Below are 17517 nucleotides of genomic sequence, written 5' to 3'. Positions count from 1 at the left end.
TGGCTTACTGTGAAGAAAATGTCTCCACAACAGATGTGTGTCACTTCTATTGGCTTTCATAATATCTGTATGGCAATCTGACAAGCTTCCAGGGTAGAAAAGGAGAAGTGTCACCTTTGCTACATTCTGGAATGGGACTTTAATGGTCAAAACACCCTACTGGAAAAAAGTCCTTAGGACTTTATTTCAAAAGTAAAAGGAATAAAATTTAATGAAGAGAGTCTCAGGTTCCCAGAAGAAAAACTGACAGCCAACTTGGAAGATCTAAAATATGGGTATTTGCCATTTTTAAGAGCTGCATAAGGCTTCCTCATGCTATTTGCTGTTATTTTTCATCATACAAATGACAGTATGTAATGCTCATACTGTTTGCAACTATCCAAGCCAGCAAGAGATCATTTTCACCCAAAGAGGACTTGAGTTCAAACTAGCCATTGAATTATTTTCAGCTGTAGCACATTCCCCTGTCCCTGCAAGTTCTATCAACTTGACGTGGCAGGCCAAGCCATTTTTCATTGTGTGATCCAGGCTAAGAAGGAACAATCATGACTCACCATTCTCAGATTTCCTTTCTGAGGGCAATCAGCCTGAGTAAAATTCCACAGAAGATCCCAGGCTTGAATGAGACTCCTTAGCTCTGATTGAACAGAAAGGAAAATAAGGCTACAGGAGGAGAGAGAGGGAAATATTTCAGGTCACAAGACACTGGCAAAACTCAACTGACTTTTGTGCTCTACGCTTACAGATTATGATCAGAATGATGGAGTATGAAATGGAAAAGAAGGCTTCCAAGGAAGCAACTTATTAAAGCCCAGTCAGCCCAAATGTTACAAAATCTGGATGAACTCCATCAGGAGGCCTGGGTTTAGCCCCAGAGAAAATTCCTTCTCTGTACCAGTGAGAATCATTACAATGTTTCATCCAGAGAAATGGGATCTGGAAGAAAAATTCTTTGATTAATTATTTAACAATGAACAAACATAGAAGTGGAGTGTGGGTGTGGAAGAGGAAAGAAAATTCAGAACGCAGTGTACTCTCTTCCAAGCGAAGTTACCTTGAAAATGTAGATGCTGGGATGCTTTCTGGTCCCATAGTTGTGCATCTTCTAGCTCAGTGAGTTCTTGATCCATGAAGGTTTTCTAGGCATACAGGTAATAACTGATGATAGCAATATGCACTCTTCTTCTTGCTGTTGGATGGCTTCAGAGCTGGATACAGTATCCAACCAAACTGGGTAATTTGTAACACAACTAAATTCCAATAGGCTTGGGTGATTGTGGGATCTAAATGTTTTTATAAAACTGCTTCCTGACCTTTCCTAAAAGAAATAATTGATTGGAACTACCTCTGGGCATTATAACACCCTTTGAACCAGAACTGATTTCTGCTAATAGAAACCTACCTGACATTGAGCTTTAGCTATAACTGATGCTGAAAAGGATTCCTGCCATTGGCAGTAGCTACTTCAAATATAGCATAAGTTTTCCACATGAACCTAGTTCTCTCCTTTCAGTCTGATTCCAGTCTTGCAGAATTCCTCCTTGCTGCTTCTTGTTATCAGTCTCTTCTTAGAGTGGTTCTTTGTGCACGTATTTATTGACCAGAAACTAAGAGCCATTGATCCTTAGTCAACACTTCCCAAAAACAGATGAGCACCGCATGTCTTGAAACAATGTAACAATGAATGTCAAATTAAGTTTGGTTCATTTTTACTTTATTTTAAAATAATATGGTGGACAATATTAAGGCCCAGATGCACCAGCCATATTGATGAGTCAGACACCTGCTTTAACCAGTCAGTTCAGCTGGGTCTATGGTTGCTTCGTGTCACTGGAGTATCTCCAAGTGTCTAGAGTATACACTGGTGACTCTTGTTCAAAATGTTAGCTGAAAGAAGGTACATTATGATGGTCTAATGCAGACATGCAGATCTCAGACACATGCATAATTTAAAGAAGCTTGAACAGGATCTGATAACATAACGAATTGAACCTTTCCCCAGTATGCCTACTGAGCCCAAACCCTCAGCCTTTAAAGATCTCAAATTAGGTGTTGGCTACAGTCAAGGCTGGGGGCTTTGCAGTTGTGCCAGTGCTGCTGCTGGAACCAGTGCTGGAGGTTCCTGGCTAGAGGGTCTTGCCCCTCCACTCAGGTTCAGACCAATCTCCATATCTGGAGTCAGGAAGGAATTGTACCCCATGGTCAGATTGATATACGCTGTTGGGTTTTTTGCCTTCCTCTGTAGCAGAGGTGTGGCCCTCTACCCAGGATCTCTTGAGCATATATTGACAACATTTCATAGACTCAAGACATTGGCTACCATGGTTCTCTTGCTTTACCTGGGACAGGTTAGGGTGTTAGGTCGGTGCTTTGTCAGGGTTGACGGTCTTACATAGAATTTAAATGATGGTTTGTATGGGATGGTTTACATAGGGATTATCGTGCCTCAGGCAAGGGGTTGGACTAGATGACCTCTGGAGGTGCCTTTCAGCCCTGCTTCTTTATGATTCTATGATCTGTTTAATTTTCAGACCAAGAACAGAAGTGCAAGTGTAAGACAATAGGTGAAATCCTGACCCCATTGAAGCCAATAACAAAACTCCAACTAACTTCAGTGGGACCAGGATTTCACCCATAGCTTTCCTATCTTGACTGGAAAATGACGTTTTCAAGACTTAAATAAAATAGGAGTTCAGGGTGCTCAGTACCTGCCAGATCATCATTTTGCAAATTTAAGAGGTTCGGTGAGAATAAATTTGTTCCGAATACACATCCAAAGTATCTTAACCTTTTGAGAGCCACCAGTTACAAATATATATTCCACTGCATAGTACTTGCTACCCTCAGTAGGTTGTACACTTTAAGCTTCAATTTAAAGATGCATTCCTTACTTCCTGGCCTAAACTGCTTTATCAGTCATCTGTGCAGTGATTTAACAATCATTATATTTCACCCCTAGGATAGCTTGGCTGCATTTTGGTGGAAAGTGTTTCTTATATAAATACACATGTGCAAGAGTTTTTCAAGAATGTATGAATTCACTTTGGGTAAGATGTTGATACATTTTAGTTGAAGGAGGATTTTAAACATAGTTAACTGAAAATGTTGTAGGGTTTTGGACTATTTAGGAGTGATTGGTACCATTGCTTTTATTAACTGCAAAGGCAGTGGAATTAAATCTATAATACACTTTACCCTACTGATCTATTTCTGTCATAAATAGCAGAGAAAGACCCTGACTGAGCACGTGCTTGACTTTCAGCATGGGAATTCTGTTGACTTTAATGAGACAATAGCTGTGTTCAAAGTTAGCCACATCCTTAACAATCTTACTGAACTAAGACCAGATCCCCATTTTCAGGTAGTATTATTTGGGTCTGAAAGCAAGTGCCTTGCACTTCTTTTATTTTTGATATTTGGCTGCTGTCATGGCCATTTTACTCCTTTTTGTAGCAATGCTGCAGAAGCAATATTGCATTAAGATAATATTATTTCAATGAATGCCAATGCAGTTTACAAGCAGGAAGAGACTGAGGGTAAAATTACCACAGATTGGTAAGGTTACATGGCTCCTCGCTCACTTGTTTATAGATTTCTGAAATGTGCAAACAGTCTTGCCAAATCTTAACTGCCTTGCATAGTTCTTGGGACACAAAGTAGGAAAATATACGAGCCCTTTAGAATATGCGAGCCAGCATGTCTGATCTGTTGAATGTTGCCTTAATAGCATGGTTCTATCTTGAAAAGTGATTCTGTAAAAATGGATATGCCATATTTATTGGGACTCAATGAATTCCACAATGACCTCCCCTCCCTCTCTGCAACAATCAGTCACAGCATATCAAAGTCAGAATATCTATTCTTTCAGACTTCAGCATTATCACCAATAGAGAATGAACCTTAACTACATTTTTAATTCAGTTACACCAGCTGAGATACAAATACAGCTCTTTGAAACTGCAGCTTAATCAATAGTTACTGAAGATGTGTGAAACAGAAAACCCTGTGCTGGCTCGGTAGTGCTATCTACATTAACATGTGGGGCCTCCTTTTTAGAAAGTATCAAGCACCTCCAGCTGAAAGTGAAGCCTGCTAAAGATATCTTAAATCACTAGGAACTTGACAGGCTGGGTTATTAAAGTTCACGTTTGTCATTAAGACCAGTTGATATGAAAGTGTCATTACACTGTAGCTCCTGTTTCTGGCTATTCCATTTTTAAGTCATTTCCACTTTAATCCATTTGCTCCATCTTACTTTGTAAAATTAAAATTTATTTTAAACCCCCAACACTTCACTTTTATTTTTTTTAATAAACCTTTTAGGTTTCTGCAGGGTCAATAGTTGAAAGTGTAAAAGACAGAGCAATCGACTCCAGACTGCAAGTGTATGTCACCAGGCCGGGCCTGTTCACTTGCATAGCCACTAACAAGCACAGCAAAGCATTTGGCACTGCAAAAGCAGCAGCGACTATCAGCGTGTCAGGTATGTTGGGGGAGGTCAGAAACGACTTTTACTCAGCATCTTGCAATTCCAACATCAGTTTACTTACATCCAGGAAGGGGAGCAGTGGGGGAGTGTCTTGAACAGCTCTACTTGATAATAATTTACAGTGGAATAAATTTGGCCACAAGTGCAACCCTCTGCTAGGCTATTTCCTCATATATTATTACACTTCAGAGGCTAGCGCAGCTGTCACTTCCTGCATATGTGCTGTCATTTTGGCCACCGTGCCCGAGAAGCACTCTGTAACTCATCCATGTGGAGGAAGTAACAGTGATGACACAGTATGAATATCACCTAACAGCTAAGTGAAAATAGATGTAATGTGCTACTAACATCTCCCTGTGTTACACTGGAAAACCTGTGGGGCACCAGAGTGGCACCAAATTCTTGGGTGCCAAAGGTAACCATACCCTCTCCTGGCCTCAGTCTCCAGGGCTGCTGTGGCTCCAGTTAGTGTAGTGCAGAAACTTCCTGGGTAGAGATATTATACTTCTCCTGTAGCTCCTTTGTGCTATCATACAAGACTCAAAAGGGCTATGCTACAGTGCTGCATCTAGATTTGTAAGATGAATCATATAGGAGAATGCTGAGATATAACTCCCTGTACCCCTGAGCTGGACTTACTGCTTTATTCATCTCTCACTTAGTGCCCCAGTGCCTTTGGTAGCCTAGACAGGTGGAAGAATTCTTCTAAATACAATGTATATGCCTTAAGCAGCTTCTTTAACAGAGTTAAACAAGCTTGTTCCAAGAGTAAGCTTTTCCTTTGAAAATTGGCCTTTCTTCAAAAGATTTTCACGAAAAATTGTCAATGTTATTAATATTTTTGCAAAAAATGTTATGCCTTTATTTCCTTCTCCAGTTATTACTCCTAGCATTGTGCAAACCTGAGAGCCTCATGCTCTTTTACTCTTGTGTTTGAATGGTGAAATATTGAAAATGTCAGTTTTTTAACACCACAGTTAACAGAGGGTCAAAGGAGGCTCATTTTACTTCCAGATCAAATGGTCTTTGCTTGCAAATTGCAGCTCTCTTCCTGCTTCAGGTCACTGAGCTGCTTGTCCCATCCATCTGGGCATGTTCACTTTACATTACATTATTAATGTCTCTCATTGGCATAAGCACAAAAGAGCTCACCTCTCAACTATGGAGGGGGTGAGATCATGCAAACAGGCAGTTACTAAGAAGCACCTGATGTGCTGTAAGCTCTCCCCCATCTTACCTCACAGTAGTTTGTCCACGTGCCCAAACCTATATGGAACATGCAGAAATCTCAAAACATCAATTTCTAAGAGGAAGCAAGCTTTTTAGGCTGAAAAGGAGAAACAGCCTTTTCCTTAAATACCATTGGCTAGGCCACACTGGATCTGGGTTTCACAAACTGGACATTCTGGCTTAATGAAGCTCAGGAATGATGATGCTGAGATCGATTCCTTCCCTATTTGGGGACAGGAAAAGGTGAAAAACCTTCCCTATGCAGAAAGAAAAGACATGAAGACCCAGAGCTTCTCACAAGCTGACACATGAATTGATGGCAGGTTCACTGTAAGCTCTGAATAAGGGACAGTATGTAACCAGTTTGCCCAAAGATCCAATGGTGACCCAGAATCACAGTTTGGACCATGGTTCATGACTTGCTGTGGTGCAAGTGGCCTGTGTTAGTTCATTTGTTGGGTATAGATGACTTCCTTCTATCAGCCATACATGCTGGCATGCAGTGGGAAGAGGAGGAGGAAAGATCCCTTTATTTGCTACTCCTGTCCATTAACTCCACACCCACTATGACTGTTGTAGATCCTGGGCGCATCTACATGTGTGCTTTCGTGTACATTAGACCATTTTAATTAGCATTAAAGTGTCACTAAAACCACATGCTATTTAGGTATTGCGCATTAAAAGAGGCTAATACACATTAAGCGTCACTCAGAAACCATGCTCTTTAGTTAGCACATTAAGACAAATGTGCATTTTCTTAGTACGTCATAATTGAGGTATAGATTTAATGCACATTAACTAAAGCATGGGCAGACATGCCCGCTGTCCGCTAATACTGCTGCTGCTCCTGGCAATACTGGTATCCCTTATAATCACGCATAGTGAATAAATTCCTATTTCAACCATTGATTTTGCAGACCTACTTCTCATATCCACTGCTACTGCCACTACTATGATCCACTTCCACAAAAATTTCAAAGACATCCTGTTCCTAAGTTGCCTTTCTCCTTCCACAAATCGCTTCCAGGCACACTGAGACCTCAAAACAGCAGAGCAAAGACAAAAATGAGTACCAATATTCTGCTAAAATTTAGAACATTTTCTAGCAGATGCCTCATACATTTTGCATTCAACAGGAACACATACACTGTCACTGACAAGCCTTTCCTTTTCTTTCCCATACCTGGTTCATTGGGGTGACTGGATCCTGTGCAGAATGGAGGTAAGAACAATGTTATATTTTTTCTTGGGGTGCTTATTAGATGAGGGAAACTGTAAAAAAAGAAGAAGAATAAGAATTGTGAGGATATTATAGAGTCCCCAAAATAATGGAGCAAGTTTGCTGACAGCAAGCATAAACATGTAGGAAGAACAGCTTCTGTAAGGAGTTCTCACATACATAACATGGTGCTTATTACACAGACACTCAGACAGCTAGTGGAAACAGGGCTCTAAGCAGATTAACTTGTTTGTCTGATACAGAAAATGCTGTAACATAAGAGTATTTAAAATATGTTAACTTGGCAAAATACTGAGGGCCAGATTTTGCTCTCCTGGCAACATTATTGGCTTCTCTGGCTTGAAGGCAAGACATGGAGAACAGTAATGGCCCTATATTCACTAAATTATTAAATATGATGACAAGTACAAAGTCATGTCAATAGATTTAGTTATTCAAAGCAAGATTTTTAGTGAGTGAACAAAAAGATGGGTAAAACCAGATGTAACATAGCCCCTTTGTCAGCTTTATACTAAGCCCATTTTATTTTGAGTTTTGAAGAGATTGCTTTGCTTTAAAACACACACACACGCGCGCACGCACACACACACACAGTTGTACACATCATGCTTTCAAAGAGGACTGGAAGCAGAACTGTGGGATTAGTGTAAGAGCCAGTGGCATACCGTGGGTCTTCAGCACCCAGGGGCCAATGGTTGCATTTACACCCCCCAGGGACAATCTGAGCAGGGTGCGGGGCCCTGCCTCCCACCCCACGACACTTCTGCCCGGGAATTAGCAACACAGCACTCTGGCCGTGGGGAAACGGGCGGCAGCCAGAATTTCCGGCCAGAACAGCCAAAGAAAGCTACAAAGCACTGGGCAGGATAGTGGTTCACACCCAAAATGCAGGAGGTGCCTCAGCCTTTCTGGCTGGCGTCTCATCTCCCCCAGGCCAGTGCCTGGGGGCCATGGCCCCCTCCCGCCCCTCTGTTGGTATGCTACTGATGAGAGCTGGAGGCAAATCTACCTATACTGAGTTGTGGACCAGGGCCAGGGAGTGTGGATTCTGTGCCTTGTTTTACCACCAGGTTCATCAGGGATCCTGAGCAAGCCTCAAGGGCTAGGTACAGACAGTCAAAAAGCCTGAGGCTGAATCAATTCAATCTTTGCAGGTTAGTGTAAACTGCACAGATTAAATTGAATCAGAAGTGAACACGCATTTACCTTTGATTCAGGATATGTAGCCACATGCCTGCAGTGGCTCAGGCCAGAAGCTGGGGGGACACTATAGCACGGGCTCTCTGACTCTGTGTTCACTTTCTCTTCCTGTTGCCCCTGAGGTCTCTGGGATTTGCAGTCCAGAATCAGAGCAGCAGGATTCTGCAGGATTGCTTGTCAGCTCCTCTTCGTGCTTCCAGGTGCCTCTGGGATTTGTGGTCCACAGTTGCAACTGGCAGTAAATCTGAGTGGGGGAAGGGGAGTTTAACTGCCGTCCTTGGCCCCAGGCCCCAGCCAGGGTTTGCCTAGAGAGGGCAGTCCCACCCTGTAGATTGGACTACATCCCAGGCTTGCCCTCCCCCCACTCCTTACCTGCCATTCTTCACTGCTCCAGCTAGGGAGCAGAGAGGCATGGCAAGTCCTGCTCTTTGGAGCAGACAGCAGAGCCCAGGGCTGCAAAGCAAGCTGGGGGACTGTGATTTAACTTGAACCAGGAAGGGGTCTGGGACAGAAGTTTCATAAACCAGTTTGACCTAAATTAGTTAAGTCTGATACTACATTCAACCAGGTTTATCTTAAACCAGTTTCAGCCATTTTGAAACTGCCTTATGAGCATTGAACTTCTGTTCTGTTACAGGTTTCAACCAGTTTCTGATGACTTAAATCACTTTGTGTGTAACTTCTGTCCCTAGCCTGATGTCTTGGTGCTGTCTCACTTTCCTTGACTGAAAGACACAATGGTAATTCCTGCCTGTCAGCTAATTTGTCAGGATTGTCTCAGCAAGGCTTGCAAGCTGCAAACAATTGCAAGATGTTATTCATGCATTGACTAACACAGGCAGACAAGGTTCTTTGCATGAATCTGATATCTTTTATTAGACCAACTTAAATAGTTGGAAAACAATTATTAAGCAACCTTTTGGGTTCAAAAACCCTTCATCAGGCTAAGGAAGTTTCAGCAGCTGGTGTGTGCTCTTCCTGGATGGAATGAAAAGTAAAGAAGCCAGAGGCTGGGCTGGTATGCATACAAGACAGGTAGTCAGTGAAAATGTAGATTGACTAACATATGCACACAAAGAAACTGGGGTTACACTTTAGATTAACCCTTCACAAATTGCTTGTAGATGGAAACTTAATGTTGTAAACATACCCCTGCTGGGCTCTGGTTTCTTAATCAGGGATGAAGCCACCCTGCTACATTCTAGGCCAGTTTTTCAGCCTTCCCAGCTGGTTTTGTTCTCATGAAGGCAAAAACTACCCAAATAGAAAGCAGCTACAATCGACACAAACCACAACCAAGTAGCCCCACCTTCCTAACTTCAGGCAGGAGCATTTTCCCATTCACCAGGCTACAGGAAAGCCACTAATGCACCACAAACTCTCTCTTCCTTCATGCTGAGTCTTTTAATTTTCCCAGGTGGGCCACACCCTTATCAACATAATTCTTTCACTTGCTGGCTGGGCCATCCGCTAGAGCAGAAGTTCTCAAACTGTGGTCTGGGGACCATCACTGGTCTGTGAGCTCCGTTCAGGTGGTCCGCAGAAAGGTGACCTAAGGCTAAAGCTGACAAACATTACACCTGACTTCCCAGAACTTTGCTCTAAAAAACAGGCACATCAATCTCATTAGAAAGGTAAGACTACAGATATAAAAATATGAGTTGTGTGCTTTGATTTGTAGAACAGCAGAAAGTTTATTAAGTGGTCCGCCGAGACCCTCAGGAATTTTTAAATGGTCCACGAACAAAAAGTTTGAGAACCACTGCCCTAGAGCATAGCTGAGCACCATTCCCCTTCTGTATCCCCTCCTTCCCTGGTAACCCTGCTACAAGCTGCATATGATAGCTTAAAGTTGGTCAGTAGATGGTGTAATGGATGAGTTTTAAGATGTTGTTGTGAGCAACCAAGAGACCTGCAAAGTACTATTAATTTAATGTATCATTTATTAAAAAGCTATAAATTGGATATTAAGTTATTTTACCCTATTCATAAATGTATCCTTAATACAAAGTGTAACTAAAGTGACTATGATATATTCATGCCAGTTGAAATGGAAATAAAAAACAAATAGTACTGCTAATCTGAGCTTTCCTGTCTAGTATCAAGAATTAAGAAATCTGGATAAATCTGGTTCTTCCTTTTTAAATTTCCCCATCACATTTTATTGGAACAGGTTCTTTTATGGCCAAACCTAAAACTGGATAAACTATTCAAAACTGATCATCTACTGCATTGGTTTGATTATATATCTATCATTTTCCTCCAAAAAGCATAAAAATTGAATTCAGTTTAAGCATGAGGTCAGCCTATAATCAGCCACCCCAGACAGTATTTATTTTTATACTTGAAGTATTTTTGTGTGTAAAATAAAAGTATCAGGTCAGAAGGTTTTTCTGTGCAGTTTTGAGTTGAGCATTTGCAGTGCATTCAGCCTTTTGGGGCCTTCCACTGATTGTTTGAGTCTCCTGTGGGAGTTTTGTAAGCACCATAGTAATTCAGGACTTTATCTGTAGTTATTGCCTCATATTGAGAGAATAAACTGTTTTTTCCTAAAATTTAAACTGAAAATATAACCAGAACAATGTGGTATTCTGTCCTTGTCATCTTTATACAACTTCTCTCTCAGCAGAGTTTGGACTGTGGCATCTGTTGTTCATTATATAACAAACATTTTACACATGCAAGTTCCAGCCTGTATCTGCTCACAGACCACTGCATTCAGATTTGTTGTTTGGAATTTATTTCATGCTGTGCAGTTAGTTTCTCTAAGGAATACATTGAATGGCTAAATCTGTGCTTCTTTAATCTAGTCTTAAGGGCTAGGGACAGACATTACACATAAAGCTATTTATGGGACCAGAAACTGGTTTAAATCTGTAACAGAACAGACGTTCAGTGCACACAAACTGGTTTCAAAATTGCTGAAACCAGTTTAAGATACATCTGTATGGCTGTAGTACCAGACTTCACTGATTTAGGTTTAACTAGTCTATCAAGCTTCTGCTCCAGATCCCTTCCCAAATCAGGTTAACTCACAGTCCAGCATCCCAGGATGCTTTGCATCCCCCCCCGGTTTCTCCTCCCTGCAAACCCCCGCTTGCAGGGTGGGCAAATTAGGTTTGGCCTGTGCTGTCTGGTCCAGCAGAGCAGGGCTGGCTTTGCCCCTGGGCTGTCACAGAGCTGAGGCAGCAAAGCCGTTGTTCTGCAGCTCTGGTTCTGCTTATACCTTTCAGCCCCGCAGGGTGGGAAGGGGAACAGACTTCTCCTTCTCAGTCCTCTCCCTGATTTCTGGTGTGCAAGGGTTTCCCCACCCCAGGCCTGCACCAGTCACTGACATGCAGGTGGGAAGTAGGGGAGTAGCCTCTCCAGCCTCAGGCCAGCCTGGAACTCCATGTCTCAAGGGATTTCCCCCACCCTGGGCAGGGTCCCCTGAGCCCTGCCACTGGTGCAGAGGGGGGATTTCCCTCCTCCCACTTCTTTGCATGGTCTGGCGACAGCTTAACTGCACCCCCGCAGTTGCAGAAGAGAGAACAGTCCCTCCAGCCTGGGGTCTAGCTTGTGCTGAACCGTGCCCGGCATGGGTAAACCCTTGCCGAGGTGGAGGGATCCCCCAGGGTGGATTGATGCCCAGCACTGGCAAGGTCCTGGGCTGGAGAGACTGTTCCCCCCACACCTGTGGAGGTGGACTTAAGTCAACGCCAAACCATGCTGAGGTGTAGGAGAGGGGAATTCCCCCTCTGCCCTTAAACAATGAGTGGCAGAGGCCTGGCCAGCCTCATCTTAAAACCTCCATTAAAGGAAATAATATAAATTCCTCAGACAATCTGTACCATTATCTGGCAGCTTTGTCATTTAGGATGTTTTACATCATGCCATTACTAGGATTAATTGTTTCCTTTTCTTTCAGCCACTTCCAAAAACAAACAAACAAACAAAAAACCAGCCCTTTGCTATTGACCCCATGGCAGTGCAATTAGAAACAGGAGGCAGCCAGAAAGTATAACTAGATTGCTGGGAGCAGCATCTGAAACTCATAGAAATGAGTGTTGGGAAAGGCTTGTTCTGTTGCCTTGCCTATTCCTGCATGTAATACAGCCCCAGTTTTCTCAAGGTATGAAAATAGCAAATTGACAAGGGATTATTATTTGTAGAGGGGGAAGGAATAAAACACAAAGCTACAAATAACTCCATTGGCCTTTCCACATAGTTAGCATGTTGTGAATTGAACTCCATGACCTCTGTTAAACCGACTGTACAAGCAGTGAAGACAGCTGCAGCCTGACCTGCTCTCCTTACATTTTGATTATGCTCTGGTTATAGTCAAAGCAGGTGTTCTCAGGTGCATTTTCCTGCACCCCTACTGCTTTGTGACCTCTTTTGGTGGGATAGCTGGCTGAGGTGTGACTGTAAAGAGAATAGACTTTGGCATGCAGGGAGGCTCATGCACCAAAGCTACCCCTGTGGGTCAGTCATGTTACTAGCTAGTATCACAGTTGACCTGTGTATGCTCATCCTCTAGCAGAGGTGTGTGGAGGACTTCAATCCCAGGACTACAGAAACAATAACTTGATATGAGGAGGAAGACATGGCCTTTCTGGCCTTATTACTGTAGCAAGCATGGCTGTAGTACAGCCTCTGGAACCATCACATTGATGAGATCTGCCTTTCATGGGGCACTTACTTGGAGGGGAAGGAACTGATGGGTAGAGCACGTTTCTAGGTTGGTGCACAGGCTGAGTGTCTGTGACAGAAATCTAATAGCGTTTAAATAAAGTTATGAGAAATAATAGGAATAAAAAACCATACATTGTTATTTTTTTCCTATTATACCTATTCTGTGTTAGGTCAGCTCCTTCCACTTCTGGCGTCCCCTGAAGTCCGGAACTGCAATTGGAAAACGCAGATAAGCTTTTTCCTCTCCTGAGTAAATATTGGATCAGGACAGCAGTTTCCAATTTCCTTCCTTCGTGCCCCTCCTTCCAGGATCATGACCCCACTTCCAGCCCAATCCTGACTGCTCTCATTGAATGTTTCTGCTGCTTGTGACCCTGCTTGCTAAGTGCCGTTGAACCACATTTAGAGCTATGACCCCTAGTTTGGGAATTGCTTGTTTAGAATCTATCTTGAGAGTTAGGTTGTGCTTGGGATTGGTTCAGGTGTCAGGTACCTTTATGGTAGAGCTTCCAACCACAGAGGTTTTCCTAACACTGAACTCATGTTACACGCAGAGTGGCTATGCGTTGTCACACTTTGTAACATGTCTGGATGGCACATGATTGTTTCAGTGAGTGTGTTTGTGCTTCCTCTTGTTCACTATGTATTAGCTTTTCAAATACCATCTCACTGATGAAGGCATGCCTCTCTTTAGCTATTTGCTTCTGCATTTCAGTTAGAATATGATTGTACACTTACTGTATGTGACTGTTCCCCTTCACCAGCAGACTGTACAAGGGTGATGCAGGCTACTGCAGCACATACAGAGGTGAGGTGTGTAGTGCTATCTTGGTGAAGGATGCTCTTGTTTTCTTCAACTCCTCCTATGCTGACCCAGAGAAGACCCAAGAATTGCTTGTCCACACTGCCTGGATGGAACTGAAAACAGTGAGTTCACTCTGCCACCCAGCTGCTGAGTCTCTGTTATGTAACTACATCTTCCAGGAGTGCAACCCTTCAGGAGTTGGACCGGCTCCAAAACCTGTGTGCAGGTAAAAGCCACTGAGTGCCCATGTGTATTGCATGCGGACGTTCTGACAGAAGGAGGTGATGATGAGAGGTCTTATCCAGACAAGAAGTACTGTCTGCACCTATCTAAAGCTTATTGTACATTTCCAAGTATAGTTAGCACAATGTACTTTCCTAGGATTTGGGTGCCAAGGGACTTGGTCATTACTGACACACGTACAAGCACTCTGGCTTTAATACATGTTTACTGTGGTATTTATCTTGTAGTTTGCAGAAGCGTTGTCTTGTTGCAAAAAAAATGGCATCCAAAATTTCAGGGAGTTTCAATTATTTCTGACTGACTCTTGACACCCCCAGATAAAAAGCACTGTGGAAAATGGTGAGTTGCTATGTTCTGAGAGAAAGCAACCCCTCATCTCATATATCCATCAATTCCATCCTTCCTACTGTACTGCCAGCTGCTGGGACAAGATACTCAGGCAGGAGAAGAACAAAGTATTTTTTTAAAATATTACTGCTGTTGGTAGTAAGTGGATGAAGAAGCAAGGGATATTCACTACTTTAAAAGGATCTAAAATAGGCAGGCAGGTGGGTATCATTGACTCCTTTACTGGGAGCTGATTTTTTTCTACTGCTCTGAATAGCCAGTAAGAAATCACTGGTGCATCTATCCTGCTGGTTTTGTGTATCTGCCATTTCATTACAAGGTTTCTAATAATAGTCTGAAGTCCCCTGCCTTTGTGTATGATCTCATCAAGCTCACACGTTTTAGTATTAGGTTTGGTAACAATGACATGATCTCATATGAAAGAGATTCTCTATATCTGCTTACATGGTCCCCTAACCATAGTACCAGAGAACCTCAGAAACGTTAAAGGATTTATTCTCACATCACCCTGGGGAAGTAGGGATGGGATTAAAGGCACATATTTGTTTACAGGCACAGATCTGATTAACAAGCTTGCTTGTGGATGCTCAGGATGTTGGCAGGAGTGCCAGATAGTGCATTCATATTTTCCATGTTCCTGGGCAGTATCTTAGCCAAAAGATCATCCTCTCTCTTTAGTTTAGCATGTGTCTGATTTGCAAGGTTGCTGCTGCTGGATACGCTGTTAAATTAAAATTAGCAGGAAAATTTTTTTCCTAAAGGCAAAGACAGTGCAAGTGGGTTCTGTGCATTCTTCTGCTGACAAACAGAGACTTGACAGTGCATCAGCTGCACCTGCAGAAGAGTAGGGGCCACCACTACTTGTCAGTTCTAATTCCATCTCAATTTTAATATCACTTTCTATTTGTAAATCTGCAGGGGCAGAATGCATTGTAAAGGTTTACATTGTGCCTAGCTACTATTAACATTGATTTTCACGTGGCACGTCTACATGAGATGCTACTCTGTATTAGCAAGTACTAAATAAATGTGCAGTAACTGGATTTACTGTACAGTAGTGCCAGCAAATGTCTTTTAGGTGATGCTACTGAGCAGTAGTCTAATACTGTGCAGTAGCATATTATCACTGTCCATGCTGTGACGTGCTACTGCACAGTATTTTTTGGCTACTGCAGTCAGCATCTTGTGTAGATGTACCCACTGAGTTATATTTAAAAGGATGGCAATATACTTGATAAAATGCATTAGGCTTCAATGTAATGCCTTAGCTTACAAATTTTTGTGAGCAACTGATTCACCTACTGTCCCCGCTGTTGGCACTGGATTTATAACCCAGATACCTTGCTCTAGGCAGACCCAAACCCTCAGACTGACTACAGCCTCCCCATTCAATAATAGACAAATTTTATTGATAAATGGCAATAGCAGATAAGAATAATGCAAACAATCCTGTATTTACCAGTCCCAGGGTTCACAGAGTCAAGCTGTGTTTGGCCACTACATGAGCTTCACTCTGAGGTTCTCTCTTGAATGTCAGATGTCAGCAGCCTGGAGGTCAAAGGCAAAGACCCACCCCGCCAGTGGGGTGGGTGAGATGGGCTGGTAGTATGCCTCTGCCCATGGTGGCCTCAGGTTCCCCCCTTAGGGGACACTTTGCTGATCTGAAATTCCTCCTGTTGGCAGGGGTTTGTGGAGCTGGGCTGGGCCAACGGGAAGAGAGAGGAGCTGGCTGGGCTCCACAGAGCCCCTGCTGGCTAGGACCCTGTGCTCCTGCTGCCCTGCTCTGGGCCCCGGGACACCGGCGCAGGCCCTGCGCTCCTGCCCAGCTGCCACTGGCCCGCTCACTCCTAGTCCCCCCCGGCCCAGCCACGCGGTACAGACAGAGATGTGTGCACAGCAGGAGAACTGCTTTCCTCCGCACCAAGCAGCAGTTTCTGCCCAGCTGCTGCTGCTGCTTAACCCTGACAGGGGAGCCCAGAGCCATCACAGGACCCAGGCTGAGCAGCAGCAGTGGGGAACAAACTGCTGCTCAGCATGGGCGAAAAGTGGCTCCTCACCCTCCCGCTGCCAGTGCCCACTTCTGCAGCCACTCAGAGCCCGCATGGGGCTGCCTGTGCCTGCTCTCTGTTGCCACTGCTGCCCCATGGGGTGGTGGTGATGCAGTGGTGACAGAGGACAGCCCCGCACAGCCTGCAGAAGAGGCTGCCCCAGGAAGCACCAGCCATGGGGAGTGGGGGAGCCACTTTTTGCCTGCGCTGAGCAGCAGTTTGTTCCCCACCACTACTGCTCAGCCCAGACAGGTGAGCCTGGGCTGTGTGGGGCTGGGGCTGCATGCTCGTCCCCACCTGTCCCGTGGGGCTGGGGTGGGGAGGAGTGGGAGTAAGCATGCATGTGGGGGCCAGCGGCAGCTGGGTGGGAGCACAGGGTCCATGCCAGTGTCCTAGGGCCAGCACCAGTGGGGCCCAGAGCAGGGCAGCAAGAGCGCGGTGTCCCAGCTAGCAGGGACTGTATGGAGCCCAGCCGGCTCCCCACTTTCCCTGCTTGCACAGCCCAACTCCACAGACCCCTGCCAGCCCATGCCCCACACTCCTACTGCCCTACTCTGGGTCCCTCCAGCACTGGCCATGGGACATTAGTGCAGGCCCTGTCCTCCCTCATGCCTGTTCGCTTCCACTCCACCCCCCACCCCCCTGACTGATGCTTTCCCCACTTTTCTGCCTGCCCACTGGCCACTCTTGTTTAGTCATAACTTTCATTAGTGCAAGATAATTTGCACCACTCAACCCCTTTATATAGCCCCACTGATACAAAACAGGTATACACTATCAGTCTAGTAATGCAGTTACACTGATAACTGGAATCCTAGGGTAGACAAGGTCTTAGTTACAACTTAGTAGCAGATTGTAATCCTCCAGTTAACCTGCACTTAAAGCCAAGAGATCCAGATGTGTATCAAGCAGTTTCTATGGTGGCTGATAGTGGTGGTGGCTGGACTGGGGATGGCTGCCACCATCGATCCTGTCCCCCTTTTAAATTGATGCCTGGGGTTGGCTTCCCACGGATCCCCCCCTTAGTTATACTACTGAAGGGAACAAAGATAAGTCATTACTACAGAGCACAAGCAGGCATAAGTGGTGCCGAGAGGCATTTATTCTTTTACACTGCCTTCCTGTAGGTTGAGAACTGTATCAGTGCTAGGCTGGCCACTCTGCACTACATGGCTCCCATACCCACATCCATAATCACAATAGCATACCCAGAAACCCCCATACCCACCCACCCACAGCT

The 17517-nt window shown here is 44.2% G+C and overlaps 1 protein-coding gene across 1 annotated transcript in view; it reads left to right on the top strand.

Moving 5' to 3' along the window:
- MUSK (muscle associated receptor tyrosine kinase) overlaps positions 1 to 17517 on the top strand; it is a 106562-nt gene that overhangs the window by 51881 nt on the left and 37164 nt on the right. The window contains exons 7-9 of the mRNA XM_019517040.1: positions 4324 to 4483; positions 6935 to 6941; positions 13598 to 13864. Coding sequence (XP_019372585.1) covers positions 4324 to 4483; positions 6935 to 6941; positions 13598 to 13864 — 434 coding nt within the window. The remainder of the gene's footprint in view (positions 1 to 4323; positions 4484 to 6934; positions 6942 to 13597; positions 13865 to 17517) is intronic.

This window comes from Gavialis gangeticus, unplaced genomic scaffold (genome assembly GCF_001723915.1).
Source record: "Gavialis gangeticus isolate Ggan-Ray unplaced genomic scaffold, GavGan_comp1, whole genome shotgun sequence".
Lineage (NCBI taxonomy): Eukaryota > Metazoa > Chordata > Crocodylia > Gavialidae > Gavialis > Gavialis gangeticus.
Note: the sequence above shows the minus strand (reverse complement) of the source record. Positions and strands in the feature narration are given on the sequence as shown.